Source organism: Theropithecus gelada, chromosome 7a, assembly GCF_003255815.1.
Source record: "Theropithecus gelada isolate Dixy chromosome 7a, Tgel_1.0, whole genome shotgun sequence".
Taxonomy (NCBI): domain Eukaryota; kingdom Metazoa; phylum Chordata; class Mammalia; order Primates; family Cercopithecidae; genus Theropithecus; species Theropithecus gelada.
In genome coordinates this window covers 16,090,980-16,112,545 of record NC_037674.1, presented here as the reverse complement: position 1 = coordinate 16,112,545, position 21,566 = coordinate 16,090,980, and the positions used below count along the sequence as shown (strand labels likewise).

Sequence of the window (21,566 nt, the reverse complement as noted above, 5' to 3'; positions counted from 1 at the left end):
CACAGGGAGCTATGAGTAGCAAGAAGCCAATGATTAGTAAGGGGCTTAGAAAGGGTAGGACTTAACCGGCCACAGATGACTGCCACCACCTAAGTAAGGGCCTCTTGGGTAAGTTCGGTGGCAGCCGCCAGGGCTCGCAGACAAGGTTGCCAGCCCTGGACTGTGGGATCTAACTGCTTGGAGAGATAGGCCACAGCCTGGTATGTGGATCCAACCGGCTGGGCTAGGAGGCCAGTGGCTACCTTCTGGTGCTCCTCGGTGAATAGATGAAAGGGCTGAAGGGGGTTGGGGAGAGAGAGAGCAGGGGCAGAAAGGAGACAGTCCTGAAGCTTCTTGAAAGAGTTGGCGACCAAGGAGGGGTCGGACAGCGGTCCGGTGGGTGTCTCCCTGGCAGCCTGGTAGAGGGGCTTGCCTAGGACCCCGAAGCTGGGAATCCAATGCCTGAAATACCCTACCAGTCCTAGGAAGGACAAGATCTCTTCCGCATCCTGAGGAGGCTGGAGAGTTTTAATGAGNGAAGGGGTCTTTGGAAACTGTCGACGGAAATTGCTGTTGATGAACTTGTGGAATGCACGTGAGCTGCAGGTCACGGGGGAGTGTGACTGCCCAGCTGGAACTCTGACGCATGTAAGTCTGAGGGTGTGTACAAGGGTGAAGGGAGTCTTTAACAAAAGGCCTGCTACGCCGGGTAACGCTGCCATGTTGGGTCTAGATTCCTGCCTAACAACGGGGTTTCGCCAGGTTGGCCAGGGTGGCCTCGAAATCCTGACTTCTGTTGCCCAGAGTGCTCATGGCTCATTGCAGCCTCCACACCCTGGGCTCAAGTGATCCTCCCATCTCAGCCCCCAGGGTATGTGGGACTACAGTGACGTGCCACCACCGCAGGCCTCCTGTATTCTTACATGTATACAGTAACTCACAATTAAAGCGTAAAGAAATATAAGATCTAGTCAAGGGTATTGGGAGAACTGGCCTAGAACTTTCTTCTTTCACTAAAGAAAATTTTAACTCTTAAGAAATATTCACAATACAATCGTCATCGGAGTCCATAAAATCGGTCTTTTTAGTTGCCAAAATTAGAAGTTGCATACAATTACAAGAGTAAAATAGAATTATAAAACGGTACGTTAGGTTTAAGGTTTATGGCCGGGTGCGGCGGCTCACGCACTTTGGGAGGCCGAGGCAGGCGGATCGCTGGAGACCAGGAGAGCGGGACCCAGTCTCTACAAAATAAAAATAAAATGTGGGGAGAGGGTGACGTTTTCCAGGTACAGAGGGGAGGTCCGGGCAGAAGCGCAGGGAGAAAGTGTGAATATGCTGAGCGTATTCCGGGAGCAGCAAGTAAGCCGGTGTGACCGGAGGGAAATGGAGGTCTGGATGCCGGACGGTGAGGGTGACTGCGCCAGCGTCCGCCCAAGAAGTCTCCCCGCTTTCCCGCCTTTCCTCAGCCTTCGGCCCCTTTTTGCTTTCCTTTTGCGCTGTGCTGACTCCGCCCCTCCGCCGGCGCCCGTGGCCTCGCTCCTGAGAGAAACAGGCCGGGGGTGGGGCCGGCGTGGTCATCTCCGTGCGCCTTCCCTCAGGGCGCCGTGCCGCTGGCGCCGTCTGTCTGACGTCACGGTCACTGACAGCGTGAGCCCGCGGCGGCTGCTGCCATGGTGGCTGGCGGCCCGGTAAGGTTCTGAGTGGATCTCCTGCCAGGGCAGAGCGCGTTCCTGGGCCGCAGGGGAAGGCCGGGAGTTTGCAGCCAGGGCGGCCGGTTTGTGGTCTGCAGTGTTGTGAGGCTGAGGTGGGGGGTTGAAGGCCCAGAAGCCGGACTCTGTGACCCGGATCGGAGGGTGTGCTGGAGGGGTGGCTATGTCCAGGCTGGGTGAGGGGAGCGGCAGTGGGGCCCAGGGGGCTGGAGGAAGCCTTAGGGTTCAGACTGGGATGCAGGTAGTCAGGAGCTCAGGGTTTGGGCAAGGGGGTACCTGCCGGGGTTCTGCCTTGGGGGTGGGTTTACCAGACTCACGAATCTCTCTCTCTCCCTACGCCCGCCCGCCCGCCTGCTCCCGGTGGCTTCTGCTGGCCGCAGGTGCAGGATGTCTAGACTGGGAGCCCTGGGTGGTGCCCGTGCCGGGCTGGGACTGTTGCTGGGTACCGCCGCCGGCCTTGGATTCCTGTGCCTCCTTTACAGCCAGCGATGGAAACGGACCCAGCGCCATGGCCGCAGCCAAAGCCTGCCCAACTCCCTGGACTATACGCAGACTTCAGAGACCGGACGCCAGGGTAGGAGCCCGTCTCCTGAGACCGCGGTCACTGCAGACTGATGGGCCTGGGGTCTGGGCTGCTTTTGGTGGAGATTGTGGGACAGGGCAACGTAGAGAAGCGCCTTAGGGTTTCACTTTTTTGGAAGCTTGTTGAAAAAGCAGTCGTCGGGCCGGGCGCGGTGGCTCACGCTTGTAATCCCAGCACTTTGGGAGGCCTAAGCGGGCGGATCACCTGAGGTCAGGAGTTCAACACTGGCCTGACCAACATTCAACCAGATGTCAACATGGTGAAACCCCATCTCTACCAAAAATACAAAAATTAGCCGGGCGTGATGGCGCGGCCTGTAGTCCCAGCTACTGGGGAGGCCGAGGCACGAGAATCGCTTGAACCCAATAGGCAGAGGTTGCAGTGAGGTGAGGTTTCACCACTGCACTCCAGCCTGGGCGACAGAGTGGGACTCCGTCTCAAAAAAAAAAAAAAAAAAAAAAAAAAAAAAAAAGGCAGTCATGGTTTTCTCTACTCTTTACCCTGTATTCCCAAGCAAGTATATTTCAAAAAGACTGCTTAGCTGCTTAGCTTTCACTTTTAGTTCTGGCCACACTAGTGCTATGTGGGTGTTAAAGGCACTTGCTTAGTGTTGGGTGAGGTGTGTAATAAGTAGAGAGAATCCAAAAGAGGGCAAAAAGAATAATCTTGTAGGGATTAAAAGTCTTCAGGCTTATGTATTAAATCATATATTTGAATTTGAAGACAACTTGGAAACTATCTCATTCAAGTTTGTTTGTTTGTTTTGTTTTTTAATCCCTCCTATGAGGAAACCAAGATTCAAAAAGACTGTGTAACTTTCCTGAGGCTGTCACAGATTAAGTGGCAAGGTTGGGCCTGTTGGGCCTGGTCACCTGGTCCAGTGGAGTTTCTACGGCATAGGGCTAGGAGCACGCTTAATGCAATTGAAGCTGAATGTGGCTGGCAGCCCGCACAGCTGAAATGAGTAGTTCTTTCAAATTTGCAGATTTGTTAATTCGTTTGAGCAAAGGATCTAGGGCTGGTTCAAACTACTACCATATTTGTGCAAGAGGAGTGTTTTTTTCTTTTCTTTTCTTTTCTTTTTTTTTTTTTTGAGATGGAGTCTCACTCTGTTGCCCAGGCTGGAGTACAGTGGCATGATCTTGGCTTACTGCAACTTCCACCTCCCTGGGTTCAAGTGATTCTTATGCCTCAGCCTCCCAAGTAGCTGGGATCACAGGTGTGCGCCACCATGCCCAGCTAATTTTTGTATTTTTAGTAAAGATGGGGTTTCCCCATGTTGGCCAGGCTGGTCTCGAACTCCTGGCCTCGGCCTCCTAAAGTGCTGGGATTACAGGCGTGAGCCACCACACCTGGCCAAGAGGAGCGTTTACATTATCTCACTCCCACGCTAATTGGAAGTGAGTGTTTTCTCTGATTGCCAGTATTAGATGGTTTGGAAAAGTTAGTTCTGGAGGAGTCTTCAAAGAGCTATCACCTTAGATTGCAACTGATTGTCACCACTTTATAATCTGGTGGTAATCTAGTATTGCAGTGTGCTTCCTTCCCTTGAATTTTGTTTGTTAATTGCTTCGCAGTATTCTTCTGAGATTAGAAGTGGCCACATTTCCAGAGATCTTTCTTGCTCTACATTCTTGAGTATTATTGGATGTGTGTTGTGGCCTGGCCTAGTTTTTTTTTTTTTTTAAACCAGATTTCCTTAAAGAAGGGATTTATGCTTGCCATATTGTGGGGTCCTGCCTCTCTGGTTTCCTTTTTGTTTTTGCATTTTTCAGTCCAGTTACCATAGGTGGCTGTCACTTTGCTACCATTTCACTGCTGGAATTTACTCAAAAGAGTGAGGCCTAGGGTTGGGTCAGCAGGGCTTAGTAATGGTGTGTTTCTGAGGCGGTTTGGATGGGCTTTTTCTGGTGTACCTCTTCTCTTAGCAACTGCCCCCTTTCTCCTAGTCCTTCTCTGATACACTAAATGAAGTTCTGGGAGAAACTCCCAAGTTTTCCCTACTATTGTTTGTGAAGTGAGAGGTCAGAATGTGATGGAGCTCAGTTTTAGTTTTAGTTTTGCTGTGTGGTTGGTATTGACTGCCTGGTATTGGGCACTATACGGTGAGGTAAAGGTTTTTTTTTTACTCTAGCAGGACAGCTGTCCTCCTTCAGATTCCACACTCGGGCAAGCATTTTACATTATCTGTCGTGGTGTGCAGCATTCCTGAAGGGCCCTGGTATGGAAGGTTCTTGGGGCAGAGGACTCGTTTAGAGATCCCTGGGTAGTTTCTTGGGACTTGTTACCATGACCTGGCTGTGAACGTCTGCTACCTGAGCGTCACTGGGCCTTCTCTTCCAATGGAAAGCAGGTGTTCTTGAATTCTAGGTGTGAGATCTCTTCCCCACTATATTCCTGGGTGTCACTGGCTCCCATTCTCCTTCCTTCAGTGATGCTCTTGCGGGCTGTCTCAGGTGGGGCTGGAGATGCCGCAGTGCTGCCCAGCCTTCCACGGGAAGGACAGGAGAAGGTGCTGGACCGCCTCGACTTTGTGCTGACCAGCCTTGTGGCACTGCGGCGAGAGGTGGAGGAGCTGAGGAGCAGCCTGCGAGGACTTGCCGGGGAGATTGTTGGGGAGGTCCGGTGAGTAATGCAGCTTCCTCTCCCGCTTTATCCCTCCCCTGCAGCTTTTTCAGCTGAGGTGTGTTCTGGCCTTTGCTTTCTGTCTCTAAAGAAGAAACCAGTTTTATAGCTTCTAGCCTAATCTGGGTGGAAGCTGTACATTTGGTACCTCGCCTTGCACACGCTCCTTGCTGCCTCTGGACTCTCATGGTTGATCTGTTGTAACAGCTGAAATGCTCTGTTTGCCTAACCTAGTCTGTCTGTGTGGTCTGGGCCCAGGGAGCTGCCCTTCTTACCCTCCTGAGGGTTAGAGACCTAGGATTTTCTCTGCTTTTGGCCCTTTAATGAGGAGCAGTAGTAAGAGGCACCCCATGGTGAGCAGAAAGACAGGCTGGATGGGACCTAATGGTACCCTTCGGGATGGGGCCTGCTTTCCAGATCCCACATGGAAGAGAACCAGAGAGTGGCTCGGCGGCGAAGGTTTCCGTTTGTCCGGGAGAGGAGTGACTCCACTGGCTCCAGCTCTGTCTACTTCACGGCCTCCTCGGTAGCCACATTCACAGATGCTGAGAGTGAAGGGGGGTGAGTTGTCTCTCCTGGAGGCAGTTATGGCTACAGCCAGGTGGTGTTTTGTAAAAGTATTATCAATGGAAAATCCAAACTAAGCTGCTGCAAATAATTTTTGGAACAGGTAAGAGTATAATACATACAGAAGAGTTGAAACGAAAAACCCATCCAATTTATGTCATTCAGACAAATGTAGACGTTAATTAGCAGTTATTGCTTACATCTGTTATCTTAGTTTATTACAAAGTTATGATATATTTGGGCGTTTTTCTGTGTTATCACAAGGACTTGATAAGCATTGTTTGACTTTGTTCCTTTCCTTGGGTGGCCGAGCTGTTGTACCTAGATGTCTAAGCACGAAGCATGCTCCTCCCTGGGAGTCACCCTCTTCCCACAGGGGAGCCTTGCCTGTGATCTTTTGCATTTTTATAGGCGGGAGGTGGATGTCCTGAGTTCTTAGTGGCCCAGGAGGGCTGATGATAGGCCTTTCTGTGAGGCGGGGCAGGTGGCAGGAGTCTGGTGGACAGCCTCCTCCAAGTCTGGTCATGCTAAGGGCATTTTGAGTTTAAACCACTAGCACCACTTTGAAACTTTGGTCCCAAGGATAGAGTCTGATGTTGTCACTAGCAGCATCTGCCCTTGTCTGCTGCTAGCTCCGATCATTCAGGTAGCCTGTGTGAGGCCTAGAGGCCAATTTCTCCTTGTCCAGCCTTCTTCTCAAGGGAAAGACTGGTGCAGAGAACAGCCAAGTTTTATGCTGGATCAGAGAAATTAGCTATAAGCAGGCAAATGGAAACTAGAAGTTAAAATCAGTCAGTTAAAACCAGGCATGGTGGTGGCTCATGGTAATCCCAGCACTTTGGTAGGCCGAGACAGGAGGATTGCTTGAGTTCAGGAGCTTGAGACCACCCTGGGCAAGGCAGCAAGACTACATCTCTACATAAAATAACTACCTGGGGGAGGCCGAGGTGGGCGGATCACCTGAGGTCAGGAGTTTGAGACCAGTCTGGCCAACATGCTGAAATCCTGTCTCTACTAAAAATACAAAAATTAGCCAGGCGTGGTGGTGCATGCCTGTAATCCCAGCTAATCGGGAGGCTGAGGCAGCAGAATTGCTGGAACCCAGGAGGCGGAGGTTTCAGTGAGCCGAGATCATGCCACTGCACACCAGCCTGGGAGATAAGAGTGAGACTCCATCTCAAAAAAAAAAAAAAAAAAAAAAAGAGCTGGGCATGGTGGCATGGGCTGGTAGTCCCAGCTACTTGGGAGGCTGGGAGTTTGAGGCTGGAGTGAGCCATAATTGTGCCACTGCACTCCAGCCTGGGTGACAGAGCAAGACCCTGCCTCAAAAAAAAAAAAAAAAAAAAAGTAAATACTAGGTGATAGGAATTTTTCAGCTCCATTATAATCATATGCACCCACTGTTATATGCGCAGTCCATTGTTGACTGACACGTCATTATCACCAACGCTGGATTTGATGACTGCTCAGGGGCCTCCAGAAACCTGTGGAGTGGTGGCGAAGAGCTCTGCTCCTCCATGGGGGACTGCCGTTGCCTGGGTTGTCAGATCCCTATTATCTGTATTCTCAAGGGCAAGCAGAGGTGGCCCTTTTCTATTCAATTTACCTAAATGGCTCTGGGCCAAGAGATGCTTCCAGAAGTTGTGTTAAAGAGGGGGCAAAAATGAAATTAACATTTGATACATCTGAAGTGAAGAGAGAGATGGAGGAAGTAGTTGACAGTGGGCACTGAGATGTAAAAGAACATCTCTGCAACCCAAGGAAGCAGGCCACTTGGGTGGGGAATTGATATTTGACCTCTCTAAGGAGGTGGAACAGAAGGAGAGGTCACAGCTCTGCCCCAGATCAAACACAACTTGAGGTCCTTCATGACTGTTTTTTGTTTTGTTTTGAGACAGGGTCTCACTCTGTTGCCCAGGCTGGAGTTCAGTGGCACCATCACAGCACAGCAGCCTCAACCCCTTGGGCTCAAGTGGTCCTCCTGCTTCAGCCTTCTGAGTAGTGGGGACTACAGGCATGTGCCACCATGCCAGCCAATTTTATTTATTTTTTTGTAGAGATGGGGTCTCACTATGTTGCCCAGGCTGGTCCTGAACTCCTGGCCTCAAGCAGTTCTCCCACATTGGCCTCCAAGTGCTGAGATTACAGGCATGAACCATCGCACCTGGTCCTCTTTGTGATGATTTAAAGAAGTTGTCCTAGGCCGGCGCAGTGGCTCAGGCCTGTAATTCCAGCACTTTGGAAGGCCGAGGCGGGTGGATCACTTGAGGTCAGGAGTTCAAGACCAGACGACCAACATGGTGAAACCCTGTGTCTACTAAAAATACAAAAATTAGCTGGGCGTGGTGGTGGGCGCCTGTAATTCTAGCTATTCCGGAGGCTGAGACAGGAGAATCACTTGAACCCAGGAGGTGGAGGTTGCTGTGAGCCAAGATTGTACCACTGCACTCCAGCCTGGGCAACAGAGAAAGACTCCACCTCAAAAAGATAAGTACAAACTTCTGGGGTCAGTGGGAGCCAGAGCAGTTAACCAGGGACATCTGTGGGACCTTCACTGCTAGGGGTGCTCACTGGGACTCCCAAGGCCACAAGGAGCAGGCCAGAGCTGCCAGACACCTGTGATGGGGCAAGGGGAGGGGTGGCTTTCTTAATTATAGCTCCATCAGGCTGTGTCCCATGCCCAGTCCCGTGGCATGAGAGCAGGTGGTGGTGCAACACTCTGTGGTTGAGCTGGCTGCTCTCTAGGGCAGTGGCCGTGGTGAATGATTCTTTGTGCCATCGTCATTGCCATGTAGGTCAAGGGGGAGCTCTAGGAGTCTACAAACTCTGAAATGGCTTTGAACCTGTGTCTTGGGGCAAGGAGAGCTGCTTTGAGGGATGAAGGGCTGAGATTTGATGGGCTGCTTGATTTCACTGAAAGCTGTATTCCTTCTTCCAAATAACAACTTTGAGGTCTCAGGAGATTGAGAGTGGCAGAGGCAGAATCACTGTGCAGCTCTGTGAGCTTGTTCCCCGGGCATTGTACCAAACACAGCTTGAGTTCCCTGTCAGAACCCAACTTGCCCTAAAACACCAGCTCCTCCAGCAAGCCTTCCCAGGCATCTCAGCCAAGAGAGATTGCCTGCAGCCTCATCGTGAAGACTCCTTCTTGGGCATTTATGGCCTCACTAAGTTGGGTCTTATCTCAAGGTCAGGGCCCATGTCATCTTTGAAGACCTCATACTCAGTCTCTAACATGGTTTAGGTAGAGTTAAGAGAAACTTAATTGCCAGGAGGGGAGATGTGCATAACTGAGTCCTTCATTACTGCTTAAGAGTGGCAGTCTCCTTGCTCAGAGGGAGGCTTGGGTCTCTGGTCCACTGTGGGAACTCCAGTCCTCCGGAGTGCACGGGACCAAAGGACCTTTTCAAAGGTCCCTGCTAGTCCCTGGCAGATCTCAAAAGCCTCAGGCTATGTTAAAAGGGTCACTTCTCTCTGGTAGATTTCTCCAAGGACTGGTTGGGTTAGTCCGGGAGGTGGAAGGTGAAAGAGAATGGTGTAAATGTGGTAGCCCTTGGCATGTGATTAATCTCTTCTGAGGCCCCAGTAGCTGCTCCAGGCGGTAGGGTTTCAGATTGATGAAGAGAGTGCCTTAAAGTGGGGCTGAGATGCAATTAAAGTCCACTCTTTAAAGTGCCAGGTTCCCTGGAGCCTCCCTGCCTCCCAGGGCTCTACCAGCTTTCACTCTGTTTGTGGCAGCAAGGCCCCCTGACCTCTCTTCTTGGCTTTGGGAGCTGGGCCTTTAGGATCCAGAGGGATGGCAGTATCACAGGTCAGGTCCCAGGGGATTCTGTGCTGATGCCTGGGCTCCAGCAGGGCTGGGCCCCTCCCTGGGGGTACTGGAGGCAGAGAGACTCCTGTTTGGACTCCTGATTGGCTGAGGCAGTCCTCAACCCAGCAAGAAATAGGGTCTCCCCCCTCTTTCTAGCAAAGGGAGATGATGTGATTCCAGCTTTCCGTTCCAGATAAACCATCTATCCATTTTGCCTTTGGGCCTGGCTGGGCAGAGAAGACTCTGGTTTGATTTTTCTTAATCTGTGGCAGGTGCAGTTGGGAGTTTCGGTTTCTCTAGGTTGCCTGTGGGTGGTCTCACTCATCAGTACCTAGGTTGGTTACAAAATCTAATGACACTTATCCTTCTGCCTTTAATTTCTAAAGGTGCTTTTTTTTTTTCCTAATAACTAAAGGGGAAAGATACTTGGATAACCTCTTAAAAAACAAAGGTGCGGTTAAGAAAGGTTTTAAATACCTTACAAGTTCTTGTAGTAGATATGTCTGGGGCCTCTTTTTTACATGAGGCTGAAGCTCCTCTGTAAGGATGCTGTCAGCATGGACTGGGCATCCAGTCTGGTTGCTCACTTCCAGAGTCTTCAGAGCCTGCCGCTTTGTAGTTTCTGGACAGGAGGACAGCACTTCTGCCCTGACATTAGGCTATCATGTGTTGACTTTATTTGTACGTGTGTGTGTCATCTCTCCTTCAATCCTGTTTTGCTCCAGCCACAGGGGGCCTACTCTCTTTTTTCTTTTTCTTTTTTTTTTGGACGGAGTCTCTCTTTGTCGCCCAGGCTGGAGTGCAGTGGCATGATCTCGGCTCACTGCAAGCTCCGCCTCCTGGGTTCACACTATTCTCCTGCCTCAGCCTCCCGAGTAGCTGGGACTACAGGTGCCTGCCACCTCGCCCGGCTAAGTTTTTGTTTTTAGTAGAGATGGAGTTTCACCGTGTTAGCCAGGATGGTCTCGATCTCCTGACCTCGTGATCCATCCACCTCGGCCTCCCAGAGTGCTGGGATTACAGGCGTGAGCCACCGTGCCTGACCTTGTGTTTGCTTCTGACCCCTAGAAGTCCTACCTTTTCCCTTGCTTAGTCTTTATCTATTTTAGGCAATTAGGGAAAACACCCTAATCAACTGCTGGTGGCTGAGATCCAAGAGAAACTCAGCTTCCTCTTTAGTGGGTGCATCAGGGTTGGGGCTTCTTAGGAGCCACCTGGCATGTGGCAGCCCCCCCCCAAACACCTTTTCAGGGGGTGGTTTGCATCGTCTTCCCCTTCTTGCTTCTGGTTGCAAAGTGATTCCTATCACCTCTCCTCACATCCTTAAGTTCTCAAGGTTACCAAGGGCTACTCCTGTTGCAGTTTAGGTTTGGTTGACTTGGGCCAGAGGTTATGTTTGTGGATGCGTGTGGCTGCCCATGGTCTGAGGCTGCACCCACCCACGTTGGTTCTGATAAGTGTCTCTGACTCATAAGGCAGAAATGAGCAGGGGCTTCTCACATTTGCCTTGACTATCACAGGGCCCCAGCTGGTCAGCTACTCTTTCTTTCCCAGATCATTTTCCCAGCCCTTAGTTCCCATAGGAAGCTTTCTCTCAAATAATGATTTCTGCTGGGCATGGTGGCTCATGCCTGTAATCCCAGCACTTTGGGAGGCCAAGGTGGGCAGATCACTTGAGGCCAGGGGTTTGAGACCAGTCTGGGCAACATGGCAAAACCCCATCTCTACTAAAAATACAAAAAAATTAGGTGGGAGAGTTGCTTGAACCCAGGAGGTGGAAGTTCAAGTGAGCCAAGATCGAGCCACTGCACTCCACCCTATCTCAAGAAAAGAAAAAAGAAAAAAAATCTGCCCTCAAGAGGTATTTGGTGCTTTGGACAATGCCATGAAGAGTGCTGCTTTAGTGGTGAGGGATACAGACCCTAGAGGCTCTGAGCTGAATAATCCTCTTGTCCCTTACATTTCTCTGCCAGTTATACAACAGCCAATGCGGAGTCTGACAATGAGCGGGACTCTGACCAAGAAAGTGAGGACGGGGAAGATGAAGTGAGCTGCGAGACTGTGAAGATGGGAAGAAAGGATTCTCTGGACCTGGAGGAGGAGGCAGCTTCGGGTGTTGTGCCCAGTGCCCTGGAGGCTGGAGGTTCCTCAGGCTTGGAGGATGTGCTGCCTCTCCTGCAGCAGGCTGATGAGCTGCACAGGGGTGATGAGCAAGGCAAGCGGGAGGGCTTCCAGCTGCTGCTCAACAACAAGCTGGCGGTGAGGCTCCAGCTGCCTGCCTGCTTCTCCCTCCCTCCCTCCCTCCCTCCATCTGCTTCTGAGCCCTGGGGAATGAAGGCCCATGTGGTTACTGCCCCTACAAGGTGACATGGGATGAGAAATGGTGAGACAGCTGGTTCTGCATCTGTCCCCTGGGTTGCATATCCTCTTCTAAGGAGGCCCAGCATGGACCCTAGGGCCAGGGTACCACTTGCCCCAGAGCTGCCTCCCCTCTGGGGATGGGGAGCGTAGTCCTCTGCCTTCTTTTTTTTTTTTTTTTTGAGACGGAGTCTTGCTCTGTCGCCCAGGCTGGAGTGCAGTGGCCAGATCTCAGCTCACTGCAAGCTCCGCCTGCCGGGTTCACGCCATTCTCCTGCCTCAGCCTCCCGAGTAGCCGGGACTACAGGCGCCTGCCACCTCGCCCGGCTTGTTTTTTGTAGTTTTAGTAGAGAGGGGGTTTCACTGTGTTCACCAGGATGGTCTCGATCTCCTGACCTCGTGATCCGCCCGTCTCGGCCTCCCAAAGTGCTGGGATTACAGGCTTGAGCCACCGCGCCCGGCCAGTCCTCTGCCTTCTGTAGAGCTACTGCAGAAAGAACTGTACCTCTCACCTCTAGGGGGAAATGTGGAAAGAACTGTATTTTTTTTCTCCTCTTGTTTCCCTTGAGGCAGAGTCCAAGCTGCCAGCCCCATTACAAGTGACAACTGTGTAGGTTGTTCACCCACAATTCTCTTCTCAGGTTCAGACAAAATTTATGCCCACCCAGGTATAAATGCCCCCCTCCGGAAGTTAGAAGTTTCCCTTTTCCTTTCACACTTTCTTCATGTGTCAGCAAAAGACCTTGTGCCTTATGACATCTTGGAGTTGACCTTTCCTCCCGCCAGTTCTAGGAGGCCAGAATGCCCTCTGTGATTGTGCAAGCTACTGGCTAGACAGAGAATGTGTCATACATTAACTGCATGTGGGAAGGGATGACTGGGGGGAAGACTGCCTGTAGGAGCTGGCCTGATATTGATGATTGTAACATACTAGCTTGGAAATTCAAACCTAGGGTGTGGGGGAAGGCCAGGGCCCCCATTCTCCACAGCTGAGGAAAAAGGGGCCTTACCTGTTTCCGTCTGGTCTTCAGTATGGAAGCCGGCAGGACTTTCTCTGGCGCCTGGCCCGAGCCTACAGTGACATGTGTGAGCTCACTGAGGAGGTGAGCGAGAAGAAGTCATATGCCCTAGATGGTAAGTGCTGACAGCTTCCTGTGGGAAGGTGACTGGTTCAGGGTGGGGCTGGCCCATCTGCGTGGGGAACCACCAAGATGCTGTCAGAGCAGTTGTGGCTCAGTTACCCACTAGGGACAAACTCTGGCTCCCCGAGACCCTTGCTTTCTCCTCTGGAGGAAGAGAGCAGTCTTTGTTTATCTGTATATCATGCTGATTAGTAACACACGTGCATATGTTTTTAGGAGTACTTGTATCCTATCAGCATTATTCGTTTTTCTCACTCTCTAGCCACAGAGAGCAAAACCTTTTTTCTCAACCTGAGGTTTTTTTGCTACTTAGAAATCTGGTTTCAGTTATGAAGCCTGTGGGGCAGGTGTTCTAAGAATATGGGTAGCTTATGCCAGGCACGGTGGCTCACGCCTATAATCCAGCACTTTGGGAGGCCGAGGTGGGCGGATCACGAGGTCAGGAGATCGAGACCATCCTGGCGAACACAGTGAAACCCCATCTCTACTAAAAATACAAAAAAATTAGCCAGGCATGGTGGCAGGCACCTGTAGTCCCAGCTACTTGGGAGGCTGAGGCAGAATGGTGTGAACCCAGGAGGCGGAGCTTGCAGTGAGCCGAGATCGCGCCACTGCACTCCAGCCTGAGCAACAGAGTGAGACTCCATCTCAAAAAAAAAAAAATAATAATAATATATATATATAGAGAGAGCTAGCTAGCTTAGAAGACTCTGGAATCCACTTGGCAAGTCTATTGGCAAAGGCTCCACCCTGGAGGATAGGGTGCATCTGACCTGTGCCAGGCTCAGGGCTTGGCCTTGTCTGTCATGAGGTCAGAGAATCCTGGGACTTTAGAGACTGATGTGTCCTACTGAACTCCACACACTGAGTCAGGTACTATCAGTGGGTTTCTAGGTCTGTGGTTCAGTTAATATCTTTTTTTTTTTTTTTTTTTTTTTCCAAACAGTCTTTCTCTGTTGCCCAGAGTGGAGTTCAGTGGCCTGATCTCGGCTGACTGCAACCTCCACCTCCTGGGCTCAAGCAATTCTCCTGCCTCAGCCTCCCCAGTAGCTGGGATTACAAACACATGCCACCATACCCGACTAATTCTTATATTTTTAGTAGAGATGGGGTTTCGTCATGTTGGCCAAGCTGGTCTCGAACTCCTGGCCTCAAGTAATCCACCCACCTAGGCCTCCCAAAGTGCTGGGATAACAGGCATAAGCCACTGCGCCTGGCCAGTTAACTGTCTAAAACAGATTTGTTTACCTTTCTATTATAAGTACAGCCTGATAAATATTATTGAATCCTTGATAATGTATACTCTAACAATACCTCAAGGTTAATATTCTAAACATCTGTAGAATTCTGTCGATGGAGAAAGAACAGACCAGTTGAGTAGGATGTGTCTGCAGACCCTCAGAAAAATTCCTGGAAGTTTTAACAAAAGATGCTTAATTATGATTACTTTCTCTTCAAAAGTTTCTATTTTCCCTCCTGAATTTCAGGTAAGGATTCCCAATCAGTTTTTGGGCTGATTTTTGGACTTGTCATGTCAACAACCTTTCCTTTCCCTCTTGATCATTGATCATCTCTTATTAGTGCTAGTAGCCAGCATGAACCCCAAAGACAGAAGTGGAGGCAGTGGTTAGAGGGACAGCATTTGGTTGGTCTGGCCTCCTGAGCTTAGCACCCATGGACAAATCTTTACCTGCTGGAGGTCAGATGACTATGGAATGTCTCTGAAGGTTCTGCTCTGAGATCACAGCCTTTAAGAATTATCCTTACTGGGTATAAAGTTTATTTCATTGTATCTCTAGGAGCTGGACCACCAGGAGGTACTCATTCTGTGGGGTCTCAGGCAATGTCTTGTCTACAACGCTGTCTAGCTTGTCAGCAACTGGTTGTCTCATTCTGCTATTATTTTCCTAGTGAGGCAGTACTTTGAAGAGGGCAGAGAGAAATTCCCAAAGAGGCAGTGTCCCTCATTGATGGGGCCATGTGGTCCTTCTGTTTGGGAAGGATCCCAGCACTTTGGGAGGCTGAGGCAAGTGCATCACCTGAGGTCAGGAGTTCGAGACCAGCCTGGCCAACATGGCGAAACCCATCTCTACTAAAAATACAAAAATTAGCCGGGTGTGGTGGCACACACCTATAATCCCAGCTACTGGGGAGGCTGAGGCAGGAGAATCGCTTGAACCCGGGAGGCGGAGGTTGCAGTCAGCCGAGATCACGCTACTGCACTCCAACCTCCAACCTTGGCAACAGAGTGAGACTCTTGTCTTTAAAAAAAATCCTATGTTGCAGTGTCTTCTCCAGTGCATAGGCATATGATGATCCTTATCTGGCAGTCCATAGGCTCCAGCCTCGATACTTTTTTATTTTTTTTTTTGGTGACAGAGTCTTGCTCTGTTGCCCAGGCTGGAGTGCAGTGGAGCAATCTCGGCTCACTGCAAGCTCCACCTCCCAGGTTCACATCATTCTCCTGCCTCAGCCTCCCATTTAGCTGGGACTACAGGCGCCTGCCACCGTGCCCGGCTAATTATTGTATTTTTAGTAGAGACGGGGTTTCACCGTGTTAGCCAGGATGGTCTTGATCTCCTCACCTCGTGATCCGCCCGTCTCAGCCTCCCAAAGTGCTGGGATTACAGGCGTGAGCCACTGCGCCCGGCCCAGCCTTGATACTCTTAAGTGACGCTTGTCAGAACTTTCATGTGTATGGGCTTTCATTTCTTTGTTAGAACACTAACCTAGAAAGCTTGGGTTAAGACTAAGTGAAAGTCATCTCTGGTCAAACCTCAGTCCATGTGGCTCTTGTGAAAGTTTTGGTCTAGAGCTAATTAATATTCTTGGATTGTGGATCCTTTTGAGAAGATATATATATATATATATAATTTTTTTTTTTTTAAGAGATAGGGTCTGGCTGTATTGCCCAGATTGGTCTTGAACTCTTGGTCCCAAGCTATCCTCTCCTTGGCCTCTCAAAGTTCTAGGATTACAGGTGTGAGCCAATGTACCCATCCCCTTTAGAGAATTTTATCAAAGCTGTGATCCCTCTCCCCAGTTACCTAAAATTTTATACAACTTGAGATCCATGGACACCACACCTCCAGAATAAGGTCTGTTGGGGACAATTTCTGATTGTGTTGGATCTTTCTTTTTTGAGGCAGAGTCTCTCACCCAGGCTGAGTGCAGTGGTGCAATCTTGGCTCGTTGAAACTTCTGCCTCCCAGGTTCAAGTGATTCTTCTGCCTCAGCCTCTCGAGGAGCTGGGACTACAGGCATGTGCCAACACACCCGGCTAATTTTTGTATTTTTACTAGAGACAGGGTTTCACCATGTTGCTCAGGCTTGTCTCGAACACTTGATCTCAAGTGATCCACCCACCTCGGCCTTCCAAAGTGCTAGGATTACAGGCATAAGCCATCGTGCCTGGCTGGATCCTTTTATATTTCAAATGCTAAAATCTGCTTCAAGCACATCAGGTGGGCGTTATAAAAAGAAGGTAACTGCCGGGCGCGGTGGCTCAAGCCTGTAATCCCAGCACTTTGGGAGGCCGAGACGGGTGGATCACGAGGTCAGGAGATCAAGACCATCCTGGCTAACACGGTGAAACCCCGTTTCTACTAAAAAGTACAAAAAACTAGCCGGGTGAGGTGGCGGGCGCCTGTAGTCCCAGCTACTCGGGAGGCTGAGGCAGGAGAATGACGTAAACCCGGGAGGCGGAGCTTGCAGTGAGCTGAGATTCGGCCATTGCACTCCAGCCTGGGCGGCAGAGCGAGACTCTGTCTCAAAAACAAAAAAAAAAAGAAAGAAAAAAAGAAGGTAACTTGGGTTTCTAATGACAGATGGGGAAGCCAAGGTGAAGCAGAAGTCATCCCTGAAGTCTTCCCTTAGAAGCCGTTTGCAGCCTTTTCTGAGACAGTCTCACTCTGTCACCTAGTCTGCAGTGCAGTGGTGCAATCTCGGCTCACTGCAACTTCTTCTGCCTCCTGGGTTCAAGTGATTATCCTGCCTCAGCCTCCTGAGTAGCTGGGACTACAGGTGCTTGCCACCAAGCCCAGCTAATTTTTGCATTTTTGGTAGAGATGGGGTTTCACCATGTTGGCCAGGCCGGTCTCCAACTCCTGACCTCAGGTGATCTACCCGCCTCAGCCTCCCAATGTGCTGGGATTACAGGCGTGAGCCACTGTGCCTGGCTTGTTTGAGGCCTTTTATTCTGCTCAAGTTCACAACTATTTCCAAACAAGTACAAGCTGGGTAGGGATTGATGAGAGCTAAAGCAGTCATTCTTCCCACAAGCCTTCCTATGAAAGTGTGCATAAGAGCTGTGTCAACTCTGGATCTACCTTTGTCCTACAGGAAAAGAAGAAGCAGAGGCTGCTCTGGAGAAGGGAGATGAGAGTGCTGACTGTCACCTGTGGTAATAACACCCTGCAGTGTCCTGGGAAGAGCCAGCAAGGGCCAAAGCAGAGGACAGCTCTTTCTTTTCTCTGGCTGGGCCACAGAGGCATTTTCCAAAGGATCCAGGAGAGGGAGCTCTGGCTTGTATTTCCACATGCCTCAGTCTACCCCTAGCCAGAGACAAGGGAAGTTTCTGGTAGGGGAGGTGGCTTGGGGATGAGGCAAGGGGGGAGTACAAGGTTTTTTTCTGATGGGGCTTGGAGAAATGAGTAGCTTTGTAAGAGTCATCCTAGCTACAAAACTGGAGTTCTTAGCTCTCAGGAGGCTGGGACAATCTGCAGCTCCCCTATCCTGCACAAGCTCTTCTTTCCACTGTGTGATCCCTGGCTGCTGGTACTTCGGCTTCTTTGCTTGGTTTGCGTGAGGAAAAGTAGATGTGAGCTCACCCCTCCGGAAACATCAGAGGCAAAGTTCTGTCAACTTACCTGGGCCAGGGTGAACTCAAATCCTGGGGTCTGGTTCCAGCACCTGAGTTTTAGTGAAAATGTTCCTTTCCCACTGCCACCCTTGCTTTTCATGTCTCCACCCTCAGACTGTGAGCTAAGTGAGAGGCTGTGTTTCTCCATCTGTTGCTGAAACTTTTGTCTCTGCAAGGGTTCTTCTCAGAGGCCAGGTAACTGTTTCTTGGGTGTCACTGCTTCTCGGGGCTTCCAAGGATGAATAGCTATTCCTGAGGAACAGCTGTTTGGATTAAACATGGAAATGAGCCTCTAGAAGTGTCTGATACCCTCCAGATACTTAGCATATACATGAAAAAGCAACTTGGGCTGGTTACTCATCTAATGTCAACTGTGCTGCTAGGAACAATGCTGGGGGGATGGGGGAGTAAGACTTTGTTTCTGAAGACAGACCATGGGAAGCTGGCTGGCTGGTTCCCTTTGGGAGGGGCAATGTGGGGAAGAGGGCAAATATAGGAGGTCTTTCTTTCTCTGGTTCTGTTGGTTTCCAAGTTAACATTAGAAGTTCCTAGAATATCCCCTCCCAATGTGACTATCCTAAGAAATTGCTTCCCAAGTCCCAGTGATACACCTGTATGCTTAAAAGCTAATGAGACCCACTTTTTTGTCTGCCCAGAAGATAAGTAGTATATTCAGGTCTCTTATACTTTCATGCTGATTATTTTGATGCTTTAAGTTTTTATTAATGCCTGTGGCTGTACTCTTTATGAGAGAGGGGAAATCTGGAGATACGGACTGAGAACTTGCATAAATATTCTTAAGTGTAAGAGAGATTTACTGTGGTGAATCCAGCTTTAATACCTAGAATACTTTGGAGACTTGTAAGCCTACCATTATCTACTAAAGAATACTAATTGGGGCCAGAGGTCTGTGAAGAGAGGGGATTACGTAGAGATGAAAATTAGGTATTTTTAGCGCTAGTTGAGGGTAGAGGGATAGGGGACAATGCAATTAGGCTGTGGGTGGGGCATCCATTCCTTACTCAGCCCTTGTCCCTGAGCTTGCTGCTTCCCCCCTAGGTATGCGGTGCTTTGTGGTCAGCTGGCTGAGCATGAGAGCATCCAGAGGCGCATCCAGAGTGGCTTTAGCTTCAAGGTGAGGACAGGCTTTTCCTCCTTCCTTGTGCTGGCCTATCCCAGATTCCCTGCTCCTTTCCGACTCCCTGCCAAAAGCTTTTCTGCAGCCTCAGTGACTTGCCTTTTTTTTTTTTTTTTTGAGACAGAGTCTCACTCTGTTGCCCAAGCTGGAGTGCAGTGATGTGATCTTGGCTCACTGCTACCTCTTGGGTTCAAGCGATTTTCCTGCCTCAGCCTCCCAAGTAGCTGGGATTACAGGCATGTACCACCATGCCCGGCTAATTTTTGTATTTTTAGTAGAGATGGGGTTTCACCATGTTGGCCAGGACTAGTCTCAAACTCCTGACCTCAGGTGATCCACCTGCTTCAGCCTCCCAAAGTGCAGGGATTACAGGCATGAGCCACCGCATCCAGCCCTTGCCTCTCTTTTAGCAACTCTGGTGTCTGATGTTAGTTTATATTTACATTTTCCCCTTAGGAGCATGTGGACAAAGCCATTGCTCTCCAGCCAGAAAACCCCATGGCTCACTTTCTTCTTGGCAGGTGGTGCTATCAGGTAAGCTGCATTTCCGCACTTGACTTATTGGTCCTAAATGCCGTCTGATACTGATTTCCTTGCCAGGAAGAACAAGATCCTCAGCCTGGTCTGGCTCAGGTGCCCTTTCCTCTGAATGCTCATATTATTGGTGGTTGGACCCAGCCTCGTTTGACCCTATTTTCAGTATATCCCCAAAGATTAAAAAAAAAAAACTTTTAAAACCTCTTATACACACCTTGATCTTTTGGTGGCAGGTCTCTCATCTGAGCTGGCTAGAAAAAAAAACTGCTACAGCCTTGCTTGAAAGCCCTCTCAGTGCCACTGTGGAAGATGCCCTCCAGAGCTTCCTAAAGGTATCAGAGAGGGGCAGGTGGCAGGCAAAAACACCAGGGTAACCTTTTTTCCTAAGGACATTACTGAGACCCTTAATGGGAGGGGTTTTCCTGGTAGGGGGCAATTTTGTGTTTGCCTGTTCTATGGGAAAATCAGAATCATGTGCACAGCTTATCAAAAATATAGATTTCTTCAGACCCACTGAATCAGCCACATGGTTGGGGACTAGAAATCTCTAACAAACTTCAGCCTGATTAGAATATAGGAACCTCTTACTGAAATATCTTTGTCCCTTTTCCCAGGCTGAAGAACTACAGCCAGGATTTTCCAAAGCAGGAAGGGTATATATTTCCAAGGTAAACTCACTTTTCTACTTCAATATAGTTCTGGGAACTCCTGAAAGCACACAGTATCAGTTTTCACTGTTGTCTCTTTTCAGTGCTATAGAGAACTAGGGAAAAACTCTGAAGCTAGGTGGTGGATGAAGTTAGCCCTGGAGCTGCCAGATGTCACGAAGGAGGTAATGCTTTTTAAGTCGGGCAGATCACCTGAGGTCGGGAGTTCAAGGTCAGCCATAGAGAAACCCCGTCTCTACTAAAATTACAAAATTAGTTGGGCATGGTGGTGCATGCCTGTAATCCCAGCTACTCAGGAGGCTGAGGCAGGAGAATCGCTTGAATCCAGGAGGTGGAGGTTGCAGTGAGCTGAGATCATGCCACTGCACTCCAGCCTGGGCAACAAGAGCGAAAGTCCATCTCAAAAAAACAAAACTGCCTGTCATCACTGAATCATGTGACATTTTTAAGAAAGTCTTTCCTAGAGGTCTTATTTCCCTAGGAAAAAGCGTCTACCTCTAGGGGGAAGAGACAGATTTAATAGGCCCCAGGCTATTAATAGGCCCCAGGCTATCCTGGGAAAGTAGGAAAAAGACTGTAGCAGAGCTCAGAAAGGAAGCAAAGGGCCCCTCTTCTCAGGTTCCACTGGTTTGGGAAAATGCTGGTTTAAATATTGAGCCCTAGATTTGTTCTTTGTCTCCCTAGGATTTGGCTCTCCAGAAGGACCTGGAAGAATTGGAAGTCACTTTAGGAGACTAACCACATTTCACTGGCCTTCATGACGATGCTACTATTTAAGCGGGGGTGGGGGGGAAGGCTTTTTTCCTTAGACCTTGCTGAGATCAGGAAACCACACAAATCTGACTCCTGGGTCTGACTGCTACCCAGTACCATTCCCCATTAGTTAATTTATTCTAACCTCTAACCTAATCTAGAATTGGGGCAGTACTTGTGGCTTGGGTTTCTGTTATTCTCTCCCTTGAGTAATCTCTTGAAAAAAATCAAGATTCACACCTGCCCCAGGATTACACATGGGTGGAGCCTGCTGGTGACATGGATGAACTTCAAAGCTATAGGAACAAAGCACAGAACTTGTCACTTTAATCTTTTTCACTGACGAATAGGCCTCAATACATATAGTCCTAAGATCATACCTTACCTACCAAGGTAAAAGGGATCAGAGTAGCCCATAGGCATTGCTTTCTTATCACCTATCATGTGAATTCTACCTGTATTCCTGGGCTGGACCACTTGATGACTTCCAGAGTCCTGTTAGCTTTTGGAATGACAGCAGTGGTATAGGGTTTATGATGCTATAAAACAAACAATGTCTGAAAAGTTGCCTAGAATATATTTTGTTACAGACTTGAAATAAACCAAATTTGATGTTATCAGCTCTTTATTCTTACTTGACACCTCCATGATTGTTTCCACCTACAGAGGCTATTGCAGGCAGGTTATGATTAATGTTCTTTACAGTATATAAAATACAGGTATCAAGCTTATTTTTAGCCTAAACAAGGCCTATTGCCACTAAGCAGGTACTCCCTGCCCCTCTCATGTTCATTCTTAGGGCCACGAGCACAAACCCCTAAATCCACCTAGA

At 49.4% G+C, this 21,566-nt stretch overlaps 1 protein-coding gene across 5 annotated transcripts; it reads left to right on the top strand.

Annotated features, from left to right (window-relative positions):
• Positions 1-1,041: 1,041 nt before the first annotated feature.
• On the top strand, positions 1,042-21,351 carry RMDN3 (regulator of microtubule dynamics 3). Of its 5 annotated transcripts, none has more exons than XM_025389768.1 (13): positions 1,042-1,670; positions 2,072-2,265; positions 4,707-4,899; positions 5,317-5,460; positions 11,251-11,536; positions 12,667-12,769; positions 17,119-17,179; positions 18,698-18,773; positions 19,233-19,310; positions 19,547-19,645; positions 19,928-19,981; positions 20,065-20,145; positions 20,666-21,351. In XM_025389768.1, exons 1-13 carry the CDS (start codon positions 1,315-1,317, stop codon positions 20,717-20,719), a joined length of 1,779 nt encoding a protein of 592 aa, XP_025245553.1. In that variant the 5' UTR covers positions 1,042-1,314; the 3' UTR covers positions 20,720-21,351. The 5 variants fall into 5 exon arrangements, with proteins under 5 accessions (XP_025245553.1, XP_025245552.1, XP_025245557.1 ...); XM_025389767.1 differs by having other exon boundaries at positions 12,589-12,769; XM_025389772.1 differs by having other exon boundaries at positions 1,539-1,756.
• Positions 21,352-21,566: the final 215 nt, after the last annotated feature.

Excerpts from the sequence above, each read along its gene's own strand:
- RMDN3 (XM_025389767.1), top strand. The coding sequence starts at position 1,315 with ATGCTGAGCGTATTCCGGGAGCAGCAAGTAAGCCGGTGTGACCGGAGG. Across the intron at positions 18,774-19,232 it reads AGAGTGGCTTTAGCTTCAAG|GAGCATGTGGACAAAGCCAT; the intron begins GTGAGGACAGGC and ends TTTTCCCCTTAG. Across the intron at positions 19,982-20,064 it reads GAAGGGTATATATTTCCAAG|TGCTATAGAGAACTAGGGAA; the intron begins GTAAACTCACTT and ends GTCTCTTTTCAG.